The 20,352-nt window shown below is 36.7% G+C and overlaps 1 protein-coding gene across 1 annotated transcript in view; it reads left to right on the top strand.

The window, feature by feature from the left end:
* Nucleotides 1-16,105: 16,105 nt before the first annotated feature.
* Nucleotides 16,106-20,352, top strand: part of dscama (Down syndrome cell adhesion molecule a) — an 84,675-nt gene continuing 80,428 nt past the window's right edge. The window contains exon 1 of the mRNA XM_082158509.1: nt 16,106-16,792. Within this exon, the coding sequence (XP_082014635.1) occupies nt 16,750-16,792 (43 nt within the window). The 5' untranslated portion in view covers nt 16,106-16,749. The remainder of the gene's footprint in view (nt 16,793-20,352) is intronic.

The raw sequence follows: 20,352 nt of genomic DNA on the forward strand, positions 1-20,352 counted from the left end.
GATTAATTCCAGATAACCTCCTATTGGATGTATACATATCTTTTATGGCTTTATGAAGCATTCAGGTTATCAATCCGCTGACCAAACCACAAGAGTAAAAGTCCTATGACCCATTTTCCTCAGTTTTTCTTCACGCCTAAAAAAATGAATTCACACCAACCCACAGAGCCCTCACGGTTCCTGGCTCTCAGTTAATCACCATTATGAAGTGTTATAGCATATTCAGCAGCAGTATTTAAACCTCTCCTTTGCCATTTCAGCAGGACCTTTAATCAGCGCTCATTGAATCTGCGACTCTAATCGGCAGATGCTCAGTGGAGGAGATCAGCGTCTGCTACCTGTTTGTACCAATTAGCAGATGCGTGACACTCGGCTGACGGCCCTTCAGAGGGTTAACAGATGTGGCAATTACGGCCTCATTTGAATGAATGCTCAAGGGGTTCAACATAAGGGCTGTGCAATTACACGGCAGCCTGGGAACCCATTTCATCTTCAGCTTTATTCTCGGTCTCTGTAAGAGGGAAGTGTTGGCAGGGAACCCACGGTGTGTTGACAAACAAACCTGCTTCCCGTGATTTTTTTTTTCCACCGGGGAAAAATATGCTGAGAGGTCCATAAACTCAAAAATGTCAGTCTGATTCTGGCCTGACTCAAGCTACACGAGCTACACAATATTGCGCAGGAAATGGTTTTATTCAGCTTAGGTTCTGTCAGAACCCTTTTTGTGTAAAAGGTTTTGAAAACAAACTTAACACAAACTACTGATGATCTTGAATGGTATCTTCTGTACCATTAATACGTAAATAAACCAAACATATAAATAAATTCGATTAGAATAAATAAATAAATGATTAAAATGTGGTTAAAAGTATTACTTAATGTTAAATAGATTAAATAAAATTAGATACATTAAAAATATATTTAACTGTACATTAGTGAGTGGAAAAAATACATAATAATGTAATAATAGAAATAAAAACTAACAGAAACTAGATTTATAATATAAATTTTCCAGTGTATGAATTGGGTGTTAAAGGATAGATGCCTTTTAAATTTTAAAGGGATAGTTCACCCAAAAATGAAAATTCTGTCATCATTTACTCACCCTCAAGTTGTTTCAAACCTGTATGAATTTCTTTTTTCTGCTGAACCTAAAAGAAGATATTTTGAAAAATGTCGGTAACCAAACAGTTGATGGACCCCATTGACTTCCATAGTAGGAAAAAAAAAAATACTATGGAAGTCAATGGGGTCCATCAACTGTTTGGTTACCGACATTTTTCTAAATATCTTCTTTTGTGTTCAGCAGAAAAAAGAAATTCATACAGGTTTGAAACAACTTGAGGGTGAGTAAATGATGACAGAATTTTCATTTTTGGGTGAACTATCCCTTTAATATCCAGGTTCCTCACATGAGGATGATCATATTTGGGATTAAATGATTGTAAACCCCTGGCCTATACACTTAAAGGCTAGAAATGGGAATTAAATTCTCACTTTTGTGGGAAACAAACTTAGTTTGTTAGAAACAAAAACAGCTTAGAAAGTAAATAATGGACTGACAATGATATAAGGACCATAAATGTATAAAATGGTCAAACAGCAGGTTTGATATCAATTTCAGATAGAAGTTACCAGAGAACCAATATGTTTGACTGACATGAAACATGATAGTTAATTTTCAATCATATTACGTCTTCAGAAGACTTGAAATAGTTTTATTGTAGGCCTACTTTGTTTTAAGTTGCTTTTGTGTCACAGTCAAAGCTCAGCATCCCCAGTACCCATTCAATTCCATTGTATGGAAAAGAGCAGCCATGATATTCTTCCTAACATCTACTTTTGTGTTAAAGGAAAGATAGAGAGGGTTAATTTGGAACGACATTGCGTGAGTGACAGGATTGTAATATTTGAGTAAACTGTGCCTTTAAGGAGTCACCCAGGTGTGAGCAGCAGGGCACAGATTCTCCAGAGAGGACAGATGCTGAGGTCTACTGTTCTCTCTCACATGAGGTTTAGTGTCCTCAGATCAAACAGAGTGTGTCATTTAGTCTGAGGGCCTGATCAAATACACTTGCTTCTGCAGCCAATGAGGGGGGAGAGCTTGTTACTGGGCAGTTATGGGTTTAGAGTCTCTCTCTCTTTCTCTCTCTCTCTCTCTCTCTCTCTCTCTCTCTCTCTTCTTGAGGTCGATGTCATACATCAGCGTTCATAGATTCCCTGTGCTGCTGTGTGCGATTCTCCTGAACATCAGCAGTCTGTGCTGCTTTTAAGATCAGCTAATAGCATCAACTATCAGCTCACCTCAGCAACACGAGCAATATTAGGCTTATTAGAGGAACACTACCTGCTGACTTCAGATTATTTCTGTATATAGGGAATGCCAAAGGATATATTCATATTTGTATTGTTTTCTAGCCTTTTTTTTTTTTTTTTTTTTTACTCTGCACCAGCGTCTTTGCCTTAACGTCTGTTGCATCCTAAGTAGGCTACTTATGTTTTGAAAACGCCTTTAGGACAGGTAGAATCAAACTTTTTAATCATAGACTACTTTTTATATATAAAATTAAGATGCTTTTCATTTAAAACGGTAGATATTCACATACGGATAATTTTAGATACTAAAACGGAAAAATAAAAGCGAATAGTCAATAATGCGCCAGTGTGTTTATGTAGTTCTCCTGACAAACAGAAGGGGGCGTCAATGACAGGGTAAACAAACCACCACTGACAATAAAATACCTCAGAGCGTAGTTGTGGGGTTTCCCTTCGTTTTCACTTACATGCCTTCTTTAAAACACTAAACATTTGAACGCTTCACAAAATTAAATATGATAAATCAAGCTAATTAAGAAATTTTTAGTAATTATAACCAAGTGTTTTCGACAATATTGGCTACTATAGAATGGTAGCATATTGCTGCCAGTACCATTCGTTACACATGTGCCATTTACTTGTAATCTTTGTAATCATATACCATTTCTGACATTTTTAATTTATTTAATGAACCATCAAGAAAGATTTTCTGTACCTTTTGAATACATGTAAGTACAGCATACTGATTTAGTTTTCAAACTTGTTTTCCAGGATAGCATATTTGTGATAAATGTATGTCATTTTCAGTATAGTATAATGGTAGCACTTAATTTCACTTCACTTACTATTTTACATTCCATTTACCCATGTACATACTATGAACTTATTATAATAATTGCAATAACTAGGGCTACCCTGAACCTACCCCTAAACCTAACCTTAACTCATGTAGTTACCTTATAGGCTATTACCAGTACTTTCTTAGGTAAGTGCACATACTGTAAAATAAAATACAGCCAGTATTATATATGTAAATTGATGAAACAACACACACTGGAACCTAATATAAATAGCAGTGGTTGATTTTTACGTCTCCTGTGTATGCAATGTAAATAGTGTATGTTTTGGATAATCCATCTATGTGAGTGTCTAAAGACAGAATATTCTTTGCGATTCTCTTCAGCTTGTTCTGTGTTGGTCAGTCTTTCTGTTGACAGTTTTGTATTTAGGTCACACAGGAGCCCTCAGGCAGCAGTAAAGCATGTCCTCTACAGGAGTGATTGACACCTTCTCTGATGGCGAATGAAGTCTCCAGCTTCTCTGGGCTCCAGCCACAATAATAAACCAGCGCTGCACACTGACGGTCGATCCTCATCTCATATTTTTAATTTAATGTTTTATGTGATGCATTGTAATTGAGGCAAATAAATTGAGACAGTTGTAGAATAACACAATTAGTGTTTCTTTTTTTTTTTTTCTCTAGGATGCAATCATCTTTTATTTCCCATTAATGAAACAACACCTCATTTTATGGCCTACTGAACCGAACAGCATGGATTGTGAATTAAATTGAGAGGTAAACAAATAAAAACAAGAATATCTTACATCGCATATTTACACTGAGCTGTAGCCTGGCTTGTGTAACCGCCACGTAAATGACCTTTAAATCTAGATTAGACTTCACCAGAATTCTTCATCATCTGCCTTTCAATTTACACTATCCATATCAGCTATAATCCCAAAATAGATTAAACATGGTGTGATTAAGCCCATTATACCCCGTTTTAGAAGTTTGGTATATAGATCATCATGCACTATATTCAGCTGCAAACACCTGAAAGTCTTTTAGGACTACAGAACAATAGACTTTCTGTTGCAAAATGTAATTTCCCATCTTTAGAAAGACTAGCTTGGATTTGAATGGCCTTTTATTGTTGATCTGAGGTCCGTCTGTGTTGCTTTAAGATGAAAGGGAAGAAGATCAGAGTAAAAGCTGTGGCGTTGCATGTCAATCTCACTCTCCCAGTGTTTCTGTGTGAAACGAAAATCGTACAAGAGCTTTTCAATCTCTCATTGTGTCTCTTCGACAGCAATGAGATTAAATGGAAAGAATCTGAGACTTTAGTCTTTTACTTCTCAACTGTTCCTCCTGAGAAATAGATCATATATAAATGCTTCCTTCCTTCCTTCCATATAATTTCCTAATGTGTCTCTCCTCTAGAGATCTAGAAAATGTTTAATTATTGTCTCACACTGTACACAGATTTCCCAAAATACAACAGTCTGCAATCAGAAATTGCAATAATATGGATTCAAACACTTTCAAGAACAAATTAGTTGTGCAACTGCTTCACATCATTTGTCTCATTTATTTTATTTTACGGATCTAGAGGTGTCTTATCTTTATTTTATATTTTACATTATATTATTTTATTTATTTATGTAATAATAAATCAGAAATTGCAATACGAATTCAAACACTTTCAAGAACAAATTAGTTTTGTTACAACATTATTTGTCTCATTTATATTATTTTATTTTAGTATATTTTACTATTCTTAATTTGTATTATACTATGTAATATTATATGATGTTATATTACTTATATAAATTATATGATGTTATATTATATTGTTATATTAATTATATTATTTTATGTTATGTTATATTATGTTATGTTAAATTAATTATATTAAATTATTAATAATAATAATCAGAAATTGCCATATGAATTCAAATACTTTCAAGAACAAATTAGTTGTGCAACTGCTTCGCATTATTTGTCTCATTTATTATATTTTACTATTCTTAATTTATGTTATATTAAAGCTGCCGTCGGCAACATTTTTTTTATCATATTCAGTGTAATCGACACTATAATCCGACAGAACAACATAAATAAGGTGGTTTTAGAAAAAAACCCGAGCTTCTAACTCCACCTGGAGCGTGTTATTTGTTTTGCAAAAATCCAGCGCTCCCGCTTCATCAGGTCCAATCAGCGCAGGGGGGTGTGAGATCTGACTGTCAATCACAGGTCGTGCACACGCCACAGATCCCCCTCACTCGCGCACGTTAATATCACATGCACACGCCACGCCTGAAGTTCGCCTGGAGATTGCATGAAGCGTGATGGCGGAGAGAAAATCTACTAACAAGCTTCCAATTCCTCGGTTATTGCTATCTATGGATAGATTAGCCAGGGCAGCCTACCTCCGAGTCCATGGTGTTGATAGATGCTGAAGAGACGGACGCGTTCACAGAAAATCAGGTACACACGCACAGTGACGCACTGACGAGCACGACCTCGATGGGAGGGTGCTCGCTGGTAGTGGGGAGGGGCATGAGAGTTGTAAACATTCAAAATTTTGGCTAATCGACCCAATCTGCCAGACTTGCCGACGGCAGCTTTAATTATAAATTCGAAATTGCGAGATGAATTCAAACACTTTCAATAACAAGTTAGTTGTGCAACTGCATATTGTCTCATTTATTTTATTTGACTGATTTCTTCAGAACATTTCACATTTTTCAATAGAATTTATTTCTAATTGAGTTAAAATTGGAGCTTATATGCAATCCAACTGAAAAACCCCTAATTGTGCAGCACATTATAATGTTCATGAGGATAATTGGAGCATTATTTCTTCTGCTCAAGTTCACAGCTGAGACCGTCTACACTGAGCAGCATCTGCACATACCAAACGCAGCGCTGTACATTCATCTGTCTGTCATGTTGACAGGTCTTCAGCGGCAGCGATGTTAACGTCCCGTGGCTGTTCTCCAGTCATGAGTCCAGATGGAGGCTATGTTGGTACCTGCCCTCCCATTTCCATTGCCAGCTCACTCCCTCCGTACACCTCCTCGCCATCTGTGCCAACCTGCCGTCTCTCCGTCAGACAGTTGCAGGTTCCTCCATGCATGGCAGGCCTACAGCTGTGCAGACAGCCAGCCCAACATCTGTGTGTCCTGTGGGAAAGACGGGGAGGAATGTCCCGCTGATCTACTCAGCTGCTTCCGGCCTTAAACACAGCCACGGGCCGGCAGTTCTGCGGACAAGACGGGTTTCCGCTATGTAAGTGTAAAACGGAAAGGCACTGAAATACTGTTCAGTATTTGGTAATGAACTTTTCCCAACCTTGCACAATTCTACAATATGAAAAATGAGTAGTTATTGCTTATATTAGTATTATTATTATTACAGTTTAAAACTGTTTTCTATTTTAATATATTTATAAATGTAATTTAGCTCAATTTTCAGCATCATTACTCCAGTCTTCAGTGTCACATGGTCCTTCAGAAATCATTCTAATATGATGCTCAAGAAACATTTATTATTATTATCAAAGTTGAAAACAGTCTATCATTCTATCTATCTATCGTTCCATCATTCTCCGTCTGTTCATCCGTCCGGTTGAATAGAATTATTTTTGGAAAATTTATTTTATTTATTGTATGGTTTTATAAGTAAAAAAACATGAAAATTAATAAATAAATAAATAGTAAGTTTGCCAATTTTCAACACGCTTTGACCTGGACAGAGAAATTCATGTTTATTTGTCAGCAAAAGTCAGCCGGCTCCAGGGATTTCGTGAAAACTACAGATTACACTTCCGCATTTTTGTATCTACACCCACAGATCAACAGAGGGTTATTAACAGAACAGTTATTGTAAGAGTAGGTTTATCACTGAAAATTTTATTGTACTATGGTATATCTACTCTTTAAAGGTTGTATCAGCTATTTCAGGCCCAAACATAAATGATCACGTTCATCTAATCTTTCCTAACGATCCGCTAGCTGCCCGCCCCATAAGCAGGCCGTCAAAAAAACGCGTCTCTGGACCAATCACTGACGGGGTGGTGGGTGTTGTGAGGTTTTGCGCTCGTGACTCCGACTTCGAGTGCAGCCGTGCACGAGCGCAAAACCTCACAACACCCACCCAACCTTTAACCAGCATTATGGTAAAAATGGAACTCTATGCAACAGCTTTCTTACCTGTATGCAAGGGCGTTTTGCTTCGGGTATTATGCGGAATTGACAAAACTGCAGTTTCTTTCAGTTTCACCCCTCCGTTTGGCATAAAACACTGTTCGTGGTCATCCAGTTTGAAATATTGACTACAAACACTGAGGTTTTTCAGATTGTCTTTCACGTTGTTCTCTCTGTATTTACGACTCTTTGCCTTTAGCCACTGCCTACAATGTGCTGGAAGATCCTTCACTGGAAACTGAAAGTAACTCACTCCCGGTAAACGTGTGCTCTCAGAATTCTTGCACCCCGGAACAATACAAGTAAAAGTTTATAACTAAAAGTTTGCTAAGAAGTATTTCCTACTAAAGCAAAGCTATATTTGACTCATGTAAGCCTATCCGTAGCAGACTGGTGGGAGTGGCCTTGGATGGCAACATGCCCAGTGCATTATGGGTGTTGAAGTTTTCCTACCTAATTTGCAAAAGGGAAGACAACCATAGATGTCATATAATAAAGGCTAGATGTCTCGTCCGCGCTGCTGGCCAATGGAGGTCGATGTCCGCACATGGCGGCCATCTTGCCACAGGGAGCTCGCTCACTCGTAACATTGTGTTTTATTGGTGCATGTACTTTTAAATAACCATAACTTGCTAAATTTTCTACTGATTTTCAAACTGTTTGGTTTGTTATAAACGTTAGAGATGTAGTTATGACACTGCATACATATGAATAATTATAACAATGGACTTCCATATGAAAGAATTATAGCCACGTTAATAACGTTTGTAAGAAACCAAACCGTTTGTAAATCCGTCAAGATTTCAGCGAGATAAGAGGATTTGTGTGCGTGCTGATCACTCACCTTACTTCAGATACCACAGAGCTCGCCAGAAAGCTTCCCTGTGACAAGATGGCCGCCGGTGATGCCGTTCGAGACTCCGCCTTAAGACATCTGGCCTTATATGGATATCTATGAAGACCAACCGCCTTTATTCTCTCTTTTCTCTTGTCAGGTAACACCGATTTCAAAATAAAAATAAAAATAGCCTACTGTAGGCATCCAACTTTTATTGAAAGGCCATTTTGCCAGCGGTGAAAAAACCCTTTAATAATAACAACAGTAGCATAATATAATGTAATATGAGCAGAATTATTTAGGAAAATCGTGTATATTATTTTTGTGTTCAAATTAGAGGTAAAGAAATGCAACAATAATATTCAGTAATGAATATGTATATAAAATATAATCAGTCAATTATGATGTGCACACAGGGCTTCTGCCTCTGGTGATGTACAGCTGGAGAAAATGAAACAAAATCGAGAAATAAATAAATAAAGGAACTTCATACATTTTTATGACCACACATATAAGGTCAGCCATGTGCTTTGGTTACTAAGCAACACTGCAAGCCTGTGTGAGGGTTTTGTCAGAAGTTGACTCAGATGTGTTGTACGGCTGTGAGAGTAACAATCAGGCTTTGATTACTGTGCAGTGTCAAGCCCGACAGCAGCTGCCTATGAGCTCAGTCCTGTCTGGATCTGTCTCCTGCTCAAAAATTCACTAGAACCTCACAAATTATTAAGGAATAGTGGACATCACTGGTCTTTATGGTTTTGTGTTTAATAGCATTCTCAGGCAGAAATTTTTGGTAACACTTCATTTTACAGTATTCTTGTTACATGTACTTACTCCAGTAATAACTGTAAATTATGCATAATTACATGCAACTAATTATATAGCAAGTACATGTTGTTAATTAAAATGACTCAGTTCTAATGTATAGTTACACTATAACAAGACTTTAAAATAAAGTATCCAAAATTGCTTTGTTGAGGCTAATTTCATAGTGTTTTATGTATCCTAAATACAAACATTTAATAGTTTTTCATACATTTTGAATAAGTCAGATGCAAGATACAATATGATTTTTAAAAAAAAACAAGTAATCGTTCCCTTGTCATTTCCTCATCATATGTCTCAGATTTTCAAGTTTCAAAAGGTTAAAAATATTTTAGGAGCAGATGTATGTAAATATTGTTATATCTAATGTTCTCAAATAACTATTGAAATGATTTGCACTCTTAGTTAAGATTCTAATAGTCGTAAATATTTATTTTTTTTGTGATACATTTTTTTTTTTTCAGTAGATAGATAGTCTGGTACATGGGTAAAACAATTAGATCTTTAAATTAAAGATCTGAATAGCAAAAATAAACGATGCAGGCATGATCTTCAAGACCATTTATTTACCATTAATTCTGTTAAATAAAAATAAGAAAATAAATCAAATTAAAATAAAAATCAACCCCCAACATAATAGTGCCTTTATGAATTCACAACGTAAAAATATTTAGTTTTACTACATTTACCTGATTGCTGTTTTATTGTTTTTTTGTACATTTATATTTATATTTGCTCTATATGTTTCTATATTTCTATTTGTTTAGCATTTGAAACAGTAGTGGAAACATGGAGCCTGTGTCACAAAATGAAATTGTAGCTGCAATGACATATCAAAGGTACTATTATGATGCTTTTTAATGCCTCTTTCATTCAATGGCTCCTTTCATTCTCTCTCTCTCTCTCTCTCTCTCTCTCTCTCTCTCTCTCTCTCTCTCTCTCTCTCTCTCTCTCCTACAGTGCCCTGTTTTATTGCATTGCGCCTGAAGAGTCCTGCTGGGCGTGGATCGGTGTGGACAGCCAATAGCAGGCCGGCGGGCGGGTGGCGGTCAGTGGCCAATGAGGCAGGGTGGGGTGTCATAATCAGAATTAAAGAAAGGGTCAGCAGTTCTTTATTCATACACAGAAAACACACTCAAAATAATCATAAAAAATAATTCCAAAAGGGCAAAACGACAGATCTTGGTTGGTTTCTTTCACCTTTTCCTTTGAACAGAGATCAAAGAAGATGATTTTACAGATGAAAGTGGTTTTATTCAGCTCTGCACTGGATGTCCTGCTTGAGAGGATGAGATCTGAATGAAGACGATGCTGCATTGAGCCTTTAGACTGAGCATTCAATATATACGATCGATACATGGATTCCCAACAGCAGGTCATTAAGACTGTTCAGCCCAATCAAGCGCTTATTCTCCTGTGTGGGAGAGATTCGCCGTTTCATTTAGCTTCCAGTGATTCATGGGAGTTACCTTATTAGGCAGGACCTCTCCTGTAAAACGAGCTCATTCACATGAGCGCCCGACTGCTGGTATTAATGAAGTCAAACACACGTCACATCTTAAGTATTTTAGACAAGAAAGTGAAAGAGAAATCATTTTGTACATATTTTTGGTTTGATCATATTCTGGTGTCTGAAAGCTGGTGACAGATAATATTAGTTAATGCCAGCACATAACATACAAAAGTACAGACTGTAGCCACCATTTACAGTCATCTGAGCCTGATTTCTTCAGTTCTTTATTCAGAAGATACTGTATGTAATCTCTTTAAAATTCAATCTCTATGACACTGAAATATTCCCTAAAAAGTGTAACTGAGAATCCTGAAATGTTTGAGTATTTTCTTCTTTATTCTAAAAGATTCCTTGATTTAATTTAATTTAATTTAATTTAATTTAATTACTTTTATTTTATTTGTAATTATTTTTATTATTTAATTTATACAGAACTATATAATATTATTGATAATATGTAGTAAATATTCCACCACATTGGAAAAAAGTGTATTCTATCAAATTTTAATTAACTTTAATTAAACGTTTAATCATTTTGTTCAATTTAATTTATATAAAACTTTAGAATATTTTTTTAAAATATATTTCCGTTAATTGCAGCGAGTCTGGTAAAAGCATTAGATTGAAAGCATTGAAATTTCATAAAAGTGTGTAAATAATAGAAATGCAGTTCAAAATGGCCTTTCTTTAAATGCAAATGTTCTTTGTGTATTTCATTTGTGAAGGTAAAGCATGTACTCACTATACTCCTAATTACAAGAAGAAAAAAAGTTTGCTTTACCCCCTGATTAATACATCGTTTTCTAATTGTATCTATATCTGTAATATATGTTTAGCAAAATTACATTTCTTATGGATTTTAAAATATTTTTATAGCATGAATATAGACAAACGTTTTTATCTCTTTCGATTTTCCAATTATAAGATTTCTTTACTTCAGTGGTTGGATTGGATTCTAACTCCTTTTGTACTTTCTTTCTCTATTGTCACTCCACATGCAGAGGAACATCCGGACATCCGGTAGGATTCTGTCATTTATTGTAAGCCACATTCTAGATGAAATAAAGCAGCATGTGAGAAGAGTCCAGGGAGAGCTGCAGGCATGTGTGCTTTTGTAAGGGATTCTCCAGTCCAACAGCTGCAAGAGCGGCAGCTCCGGTGCTGATGCTCCGGCACAGAAATGCTTGTTAGGGCAGAATATAGCCAGAGCTCCAGGGACCATCCAGACACAGTGACTATTCATAACTGTAATGGGTATCAACCACGTCAACAAAAAAAAAAAAGGCAAGTGAAAGAGAGCGAGAGATGTGCTGAAAATACAAATTTATGGGAAACACTTATTGTATAAAAAAAAAAAAAAAAAATGCTGTCCAAAAGCATAATTCTAAACCGTTGTATACAAATAATATCACGTCAAGAGGTTTACCATTGTTGCTCTTCTCCAGAACAAGCACAAAATAAGAATTAATAAAGAGCACATTTTTAATGCATAAAACAGTTTACGAAACTAAACGCATGCAAACATAGTTTGCCAAATCCCTGAGAATCCTGCAAATGTCTCCTGGACTATTCTATTCTATTCTATTCTATTCTATTCTATTCTATTCTATTCTATTCTATTCTATTCTAATCTATTCTACACATGCAACATCGTCCCAAATCCCTGAGAATACTGCAAATGTTTCCTGGACTATTTTCTACTTTATTCTATTCTATTAATTCTATTCTATTCTACACATGCAACATTGTCCCAAATCCCTGAGAATCCTGCAAACATTTCCTGGACTATTTTCTAGTTTATTCTATTCTATTCTGTTCTATTCTATTCTATTCTAAACGCATGCAAACATCGTCCCAAATCCCTGAGAATATAAACAATATTCTATAAACAAATTTAATTTAATTTATTTTAACTTTTAATTTAATTTATTTATTAATTAATTAATTAATTAATTTATTTATTTTATTTATTTTATTTATTTTATTTATTTTATTTATTTTATTTATTTTATTTATTTTATTTATTTTATTTTATTTTATTTTATTTTATAATGCATAAAACGGTTTACAAAACTAAAGCACATGCAAACATCATCCCAGATCCCTCCTGACCACTGCCTGTCCTGCTCATAATTAGCTGTTCTGTTTTATCCTTTCCCCGAGGTTCTCTCCCATCCTCTAGGCTGGAGTCACTCCAAGAGAGCAAACCGCAGGAGACGTGTCCATGGGCAACGCCTATCCGTGGACACAACCTCCTCGACGTGCCTGGTGCACATGACTCGCCCCCTGAGAAAGAACAGCGAGAGCCGCCCTGATATCTGCTCTGTGATAGCAGCCAACATGACTCCCGTACCGACTGCGGCTGTCTCGCGTGGGCTGTGCAAACCGAGCGGCAACATTGTTATTGGCTACAAAAGCACACGAAACCATTGCTTTTTCTCTGTTTCGCATCTCATGACAAAAGCCTGTCTGGTCTGAGCGGATGCTCTGTGAATCAATGGCTGCTTTAGACAAGCTTACAGTGCACAACATGCATGTGGGAGCTCAGCTATGCTGCAGTGAAGCGCCTCATCCATGGAGAGAATCAGAGGGAATGTGTTGCCATTTAAGGTAGAGCACAACAAGTCTTGTCATTCACGCATAAAATAAATAGCTAAATGATATCGACATGTCTTAAGAAACAAGATAAGACAAAAATGGCACCTAAAGGGAATCCTGAGGGGAAAAAAAATCTCTAATTCAGTAAATGGTGCAGAGGTTGTGCTGGGCGGTGGGTGGGGGGATAGGAAGATCCGAGGAGAATGAAATGACTTGTGCAGCTCACATGAAGACAGCAGGCAGCCGTGTAAAAAAAAAAAAAAACCCTACCGGACACTGTGAACGGGAACAATACGGGCGCCTTAAAAATCACAGGGCTATTTGAGAAGAGATTGGACCGATTCGCAGATTCTTGGCTTCATTTGCCACCGGAATTTGTATTTCATGCTGCCTGTTGAGTTAATCATAACAGCACACTTTCTAGTAAGTTGTGTATTTGGAGGGGATTTGTGTAAATGTATCAGGATAAAGGAGAAGCAGCCTGGAGCGGAGGGTTAGTCGTGTTGCGGTGGCTGAGTCTAATGATGTGCTGTGGTTTTGGCAGTGACGAGTGACAGCTCCTGTATTCTGCAGCATGCAAAGATCTGTGCTGAATCTGAAAACCACAGGCAGAGCCTGTACACACGAGAAAAGAGCAAATTGTCTACAAATCGCACTAGATAGAAGATCTGCAGTTGAAGAAAGATAGAAATGCTATTGAATTATTACTATCATTTACTGTAAAGAAGTAAGAGAGCACGTGATAAGACACATGTGAAACTAACAACAATCAACAATGGTTTATTATGGGATAGTGGTCCTTATACAAAAACGATTTTACCATTCAGAATAAAGTATTTTAGAGAGAAGTTTCACTTTTGTCAGTGGACAGGGGTCATCATATGCACTCTGATTGGTTAGCCCCATATGCAGCAGAGTGCAATGCACTGTGTGTTGTGACGCATTCCTCCCATAACCATTTTTGTGTGACTGTGTGTCCACAGTACACCTTCTGTTGGCTCAGACCAGGCGGGGTAACCTTCGTTGCCCTCACATATTGACGAGCCTTGGGCGGCCAACACCCTGTCGCCGGTTTGTGGTTTGTCCCTCCTCGGACCACTGTTGGTAAATTCTCTGCACTGCTGACCATGAGCAACCCAGAAGCCCCGCCATTTCAGAGATACCCAGTCGCCTTGCTATAACAATTTGGCCCTTGTCCAAGTTGCTCAGATCTTTATTCCTGCATTTCTCCTGCATCCAATACGAAAACTGATTATTTGCTCACCATCTTATCTACCCGGACCTTAATATGTGGCCTTGTTAGGGGATATACTATAGTAATTGTAGTAATTGTCATTTTCTTTATTTTTAATATAATAAAATGAATGAAGTATTACACTTACACACACACACACGTATGATACTTAAAACAATATTAGTAGCAGCAGCAGTAGTAATTGTTTAGTTTATAATTACAATAATAATACATATCACATAAGTGTATTTAAAAAAATACAATATAATATATGAAAAATTATGTAGAATTTAATATATTATATATAATACTTAAAGATTACTCTTTATTTTAGGGTGTCCTTGTTATAGTGTAATTATGCATTTAAGGACTGAGTAATATTAATTTACTACATGTACTTACTATAGTGTTATGGTTAGGATTAGGGTTTGGTTTAGGGTTAGTTGCATGCAATTATGCATAATTTATAGTTATTACTATAGTTACTACATGTAACGTGTAACAAGGACACTAAAATAAAGTGTTACCTACTTAAAATAATATTATTAATTGTAATTGTAGGTTATAATAATAATAGTTATCACATTTATTTCTTTATTTTTAATAATATATACAAACATCAAGTTTATTGTGTTATTATTAGACAGAACATAGGCTGCTAAAATCTAATTAAAGGTTAATGTTTTTCATGAAAACGCAATGAGTCGCACCAACGCCTCACTGCGCAGGAGGCAAATGCTCTGATTTGTCAAGGTCAATTAATGGAGCCAGCTTAAGGGACAAAAAAAAAAAAAACTTGCACGCCCTCAGGGGTCCTGAATCCTAACATAAACCGCATTAAATGACATGAATTCATGCCATCCAATTAAGATCATTTGGAAGTTGTCATACACAACTGTGATGTTACTGTTACCTTCATTCCACGCTGTTTATTTTTTACTTTTATACATGTATGGTGTGCAATTTCTTAACGGGTCAAATAAAACTCAAGAACCTGCGTTCATCTCAACATTTACTTATACATTTTTTAAATCAAAAGTTGTATCTGTTAACGTTAGTGACTGTGAGCATTAACATTTTTATGATCTAACATTAAGGTTAATAAATGCTGTAAGAATATATTGCTCGTTTTTAGTTTGTGTTAGTTAAAGCATTCACTAATGTTAACAAATGAGTCCGTATTGTAAAATGTTACTAAACAAATCGTACACATTTTTTTTCAGTGTAATTAAATTAAATTAAAATAAATTAGTAATTTTTTTCTTGCACTTTGAATACATGTGAAACATTATTCATTATATATAGAGAGAGAGAGAGAGAGAGAGAGAGAGAGAGATTTTATTATTATTTTCATGAATATTAAGTTAAAAAGAGTTGAACAAAACATTTTCATAAAACAAATGTATATTGTTTTATATTTTTATTGGTGGTCTTATGTTTTTCTTCTCACATGACAACAAGATGGCTTCCTTTTTAATGAGGCATTTTTTTCTTTTTTTTTACAATATGGAGACAGTTACACGCTAAGACTTCTTTTACTTGTCACACACACTCAAAAAAACAACAACATTTAAATAACGTTTATCATCATCTGGTTTGTATCCTTTGCATTGCAATGTATTTAATAACTAAATAGCTTGAAAATAAAAACGAACCTCATAATTTACCCTAATTTGTTGCATGTGAGTGATGATACTTAATGATCACATGATTTCTTAGGGTTGCTTTTGGTGTGTTTGGACTCTCTCTTTAAGAGCAGGACCCCTGCACCTTTAAGGCTGCAGATGAGAGAGAGAGAGAGAGAGAGAGTGAGAGGGGGGTGTTGTGTTGTGTGATGCTCTGGTGCTGATGCTGAGCTCTGGAGTGATCAGTGCAGCAGGGGAAGATGCGCGTGCTTGCTGACTGCTGGACGGTGCGAGGTGGTGAAGAGGGATGTTGCTCTGAGTACAGCTAACAGCCATCGTCTCGATCCCTTCACGCGCTGGACTTTCAGAGCTTTTTCTTTTTAGTTTCTTTTTAGTTCTTTTTTTTTTCTTTTCTGTAAACTTTTCCGATATGATTTGTAATCATTAATAATTCAGTGGATTTACTTTCCCGCTGTTTACTCCTCGCACGAGACTACACCTGTGCGCAGTGCCCTCTCAGTAAGCGCGCGCTCTGACTCAGCATCGCACCTGCCCGCCGCTCACCATCTCGCGCGAGCCACAGCTGGATCCCAGCTCGGAGACAATCAGCCTGGGAGCGCACGCGAGCGATATGCACCCTCTCCACTGGAACTACTAATTACAGATATTCATATTCCTGCGCAACGGTTTTTTTTTTTCTACCTTTTTTCCTTTTTTTTTCTTTTTTTTTTCTTTTCTTTTTCTTTTTTTGGAGGAAAAGTGTGCAGTGGGCAAAGAAAAATCTTAGTTTGGAGATTGAAAGGAGCGGGGCATGTGGATATTGGCCATCATCTTTTTCCAGTGCATTTTGAATGGTGAGTAGTGTTTTATTTTTTTATTGTAACTTCGTTGAAATTAATTAACATCGCAATGCACTAGTATTACATTTAAGCACGTTTGAAATACGATGCATCCTGGTCCAGTCGATTTAGTCTCTCTTTAATTCACAACACCATTTGTATATTCTTTTAAAAGGTTTACACATATCATTTTAGTGCTTATGTCATAAATATCATGCATGCAATTTCCCTCCTTATTAGTTATATCGCAAATTAATTTGAGCAAGTAATTCAGGTGAAACCAGTACAGCAGCAGACTCCTAAATAGGCATTTAAATCGACTGTTTTATATGATTAGTCACTTTATTACATTTAACAGCTTATAATACTAAATAAACAAGCAAGCATGATTATGCAAATACCCTCAAGTGCATCAAGAATGTCAAAAATATGAATCTTGACATCCTGTTTGGACCAAACCTGATTTGATGTGACAAATTTTGTTTTGTTATTCCTTCCCTTTCTTTATTATGACCTTATTATATTTTTGCATGTAACATTTTACATATAATAGCCTACATATTTTATTTTAAGTGTAGAAAAACAGATTTGCTGGTATAATTTTTAAAAACACACAAAAAAATTGAAAATTAAAGTAATTAAGCAGTTTATATTAATTTAAAAAGCACCAATAAAACCCTGAAAAGCATCTAAAAGAAAAAAAAGAATTAAAAAAATTGCTGTATTGTGGCATAGTGACACAGCCGCCATGTTTCAAGAAGCATTGGAGCATTGAATGAAAAAATAACTCGCTGTCACTCAATTGGCACTTTATGGAATGCTTTCACTGTGACCTTTTCACAAAACATTTATAAAAAAAATTAAAAAAAATCTATGTGGGTGTCCGAATCATATTGACCTCTAAAAAAAAAACAATTCTACCGCAAATGCTCGACAGGAGGCAAGTGTTGATGGCTTTAAAATGGAGAGACAGTGAGTGGGTGCTGGTTGCTGGGCTAAATCAGGATGGGTGTGTTTGTGGTAGAATAGAGAGAGAGTGAGAGGGGGGTTATGAGGGGTGGGGGGAGGAAGCAAGGAGAAAATGGGGCCATTTAGGTGGTTTTAACAGAGTAACACTGTGGAGCGTTAATATCAGACCCAGGCCACTCCACATAGACTGACCGGTGATAGCAAGAACTGGAGATGCATTTTGATAGGATGCACACACACACACACACACACAAAGCGTACACAGCAATGTTTTAGCATAAAGGGTGTTGTTGAATGCCATGAGGCCACATTCTATTGAATCATATCAGTCTAATTTTCAGTCTTTTGAATAATTTTTTTCAAGCTTTATCAGTTTTCTGCAGGGCTGCGATGAAGCAGGAAATGGACACAATCGTTTAACCTCAATTGATGGTGTATCAATGAAATTGATTATCATTTCAGAGGGATTTTGTTTTTGGCCAATTGAGTGGTGCATGTCTACTGAACTGTGTTCAAATGAGCATTTCTAAAAAGCATTTTAAGTGTTTCTCTTTGAATCAATATGGTCCCATTTGTGCCACTGCTTTCTAGTCGTGTATGTGGGTCTCTGAGGCTCCATTGATCAGCGTTCTGATGCAGTGCCGCTGCTGTCAGTGCAGTGAGCTCTCTCTCTCTCTCTCTCTCTCTCTCTCTCTCTCTCTCTCTCTCTCTCTCTCTCTCTCTCTCTCTCTCTCTCTCTCTCTCTCTCTCTCTCTCTCTCTCTCTCTCTCTCTCTCTCTCTCTCTCTCTCCCTCTCCCTCTCTCTCTCTCTCTCTCTCTCTCTCTCGATCTCGCTCTCTCTGGCCAGTGTAGCATGTTTCTTGCGGGTGTGTGTGTGTGTGAGAGAGAGAGAGAGAGAGAGAGAGAGAGAGAGAGAGAGAGAAAAGAAGCCATACAAAATGAGCCTTTCATGATTTGGTTAAGCTCACAGCCCAGTTCTCCACTGGTCTCTATGGAAACCCCTGAAATGTATGTTGGCGCAGTGGCCTTGGAGCTTTCTGTACAGGTGACCCCGGAAGTGTTTCCGTAATGAGTAGCAGAGGAAAACGTGACGTGCTTGTTTGGGGTGTTTATCTGGAAGGATTAATTAATTCCCTGGTCTCTTAAATATCCCTTTTGAGATTTTATATTTTTTTCCTTTTTTGTTGATCAGTGCAGTTGCAGCTTGTACACTCTTAGAAAAGAAGGTTCATTGGGTTTCTATATAGAAAACTAGGGTTCTTGAATCAATTTTAAAGAAACCTTTATGCCAGAAAGGTTCTATATAAGTGTAACCGCTCCGAGTGGGATTCGAACCAGCTTTTCCAGCATGGGAGAAGGACGCGCTAACAAGCACACTAAAAATCGCAACATCTAGCATCAGTCGCTAGTGCGCCTCTTGAGGCCAGGTGAGTGAGGTTTACCTGCACAGCTCTTTACTAGCTGGCCTTTATTACACTCACTCCCATACGGGTCACGGCACCAATGTAACCCCTCCGGTTCTACTCGCAACCACTCAGACTGAGATTCGAACCAACGTTTCGTTTCCGGCATGGGAGGAGGGCGCGCTAACAAGGACACTAAAGACCACATCAGCACCAGTCGCTAGTGCGCCTCTTGAGATCAGGGGAGTGAGGTTTACCTGCACAGCTCTTTACTAGCTGGCTTCTGTTACACAAGGAGAAATGTCTTAAAGTCCCTTTGTAGTCAATAATGGTATCCTTTAAAACTCATCTTTGATCACCAAAATTACACATTTAAACGTTTTTTTTCTTTGAAAAAAAAATCTTCATAATAGCTTCAAAATAGCTTGAATGTAACTCTACAACCCTTGCCTAATTTAGTATACACGGTTCTATGAATATGCAAATTAGCCCCGCCTCCACTCACTCGGACCAGCTCAGAGATCCACTCGTTGAAGTGATTGGTTACAAGGTAGTTTGTGACGTCAGACACACCAGCGATTTCAAACCACGTTTTTGAGACTGTCTTTGGTTCACAGCAGTTTTAAGGAGAAAATACTCAGCAATGGTGCTGACTTATGAATTTACACATGGTTTGTCCTAAAGCATATTAAAAACAACACATAGACATATAAACAACATTAAAAGCTTGATTTTCACCACTGGGGGACTTTAAATGATTGCATAATACTTTCATGTTTTAACATATTATTTCATTTCATTGATATAGTATGTTTTGACCTGTCTAATTCATAATTGTTTTTAATAAAATTAAAATTAAAACAAAACAAATTATTTAGAAATAAATTCATAAAATTATTACATGATGGGAAACACTGAGTGGTTCTATATGAAGCGCCTGACAGAACCATTTGAGGTTCTATGTAGAACCTTTTCTTCTAAGAGTGTAGATGCACAATTTATACAGTTAATAAATTTTTTATAATGTAGTCCTAATAACATTCGCACTGCTTTTTCCAAGCTCAGCTTTCTAATATTGAACAACAAATGTTTTAGCATGTAAAATCATGCTGAGTTGTTTTCAATGGCTCTTGTGTTGGTGAAGAGCTCTCGAGACCGTGTGCATATTAACACACAAATGTAATTGGAACAACATAAGCATCC

This window comes from Leuciscus leuciscus (genome assembly GCF_965113295.1).
Source record: "Leuciscus leuciscus genome assembly, chromosome: 24".
Lineage (NCBI taxonomy): Eukaryota > Metazoa > Chordata > Actinopteri > Cypriniformes > Leuciscidae > Leuciscus > Leuciscus leuciscus.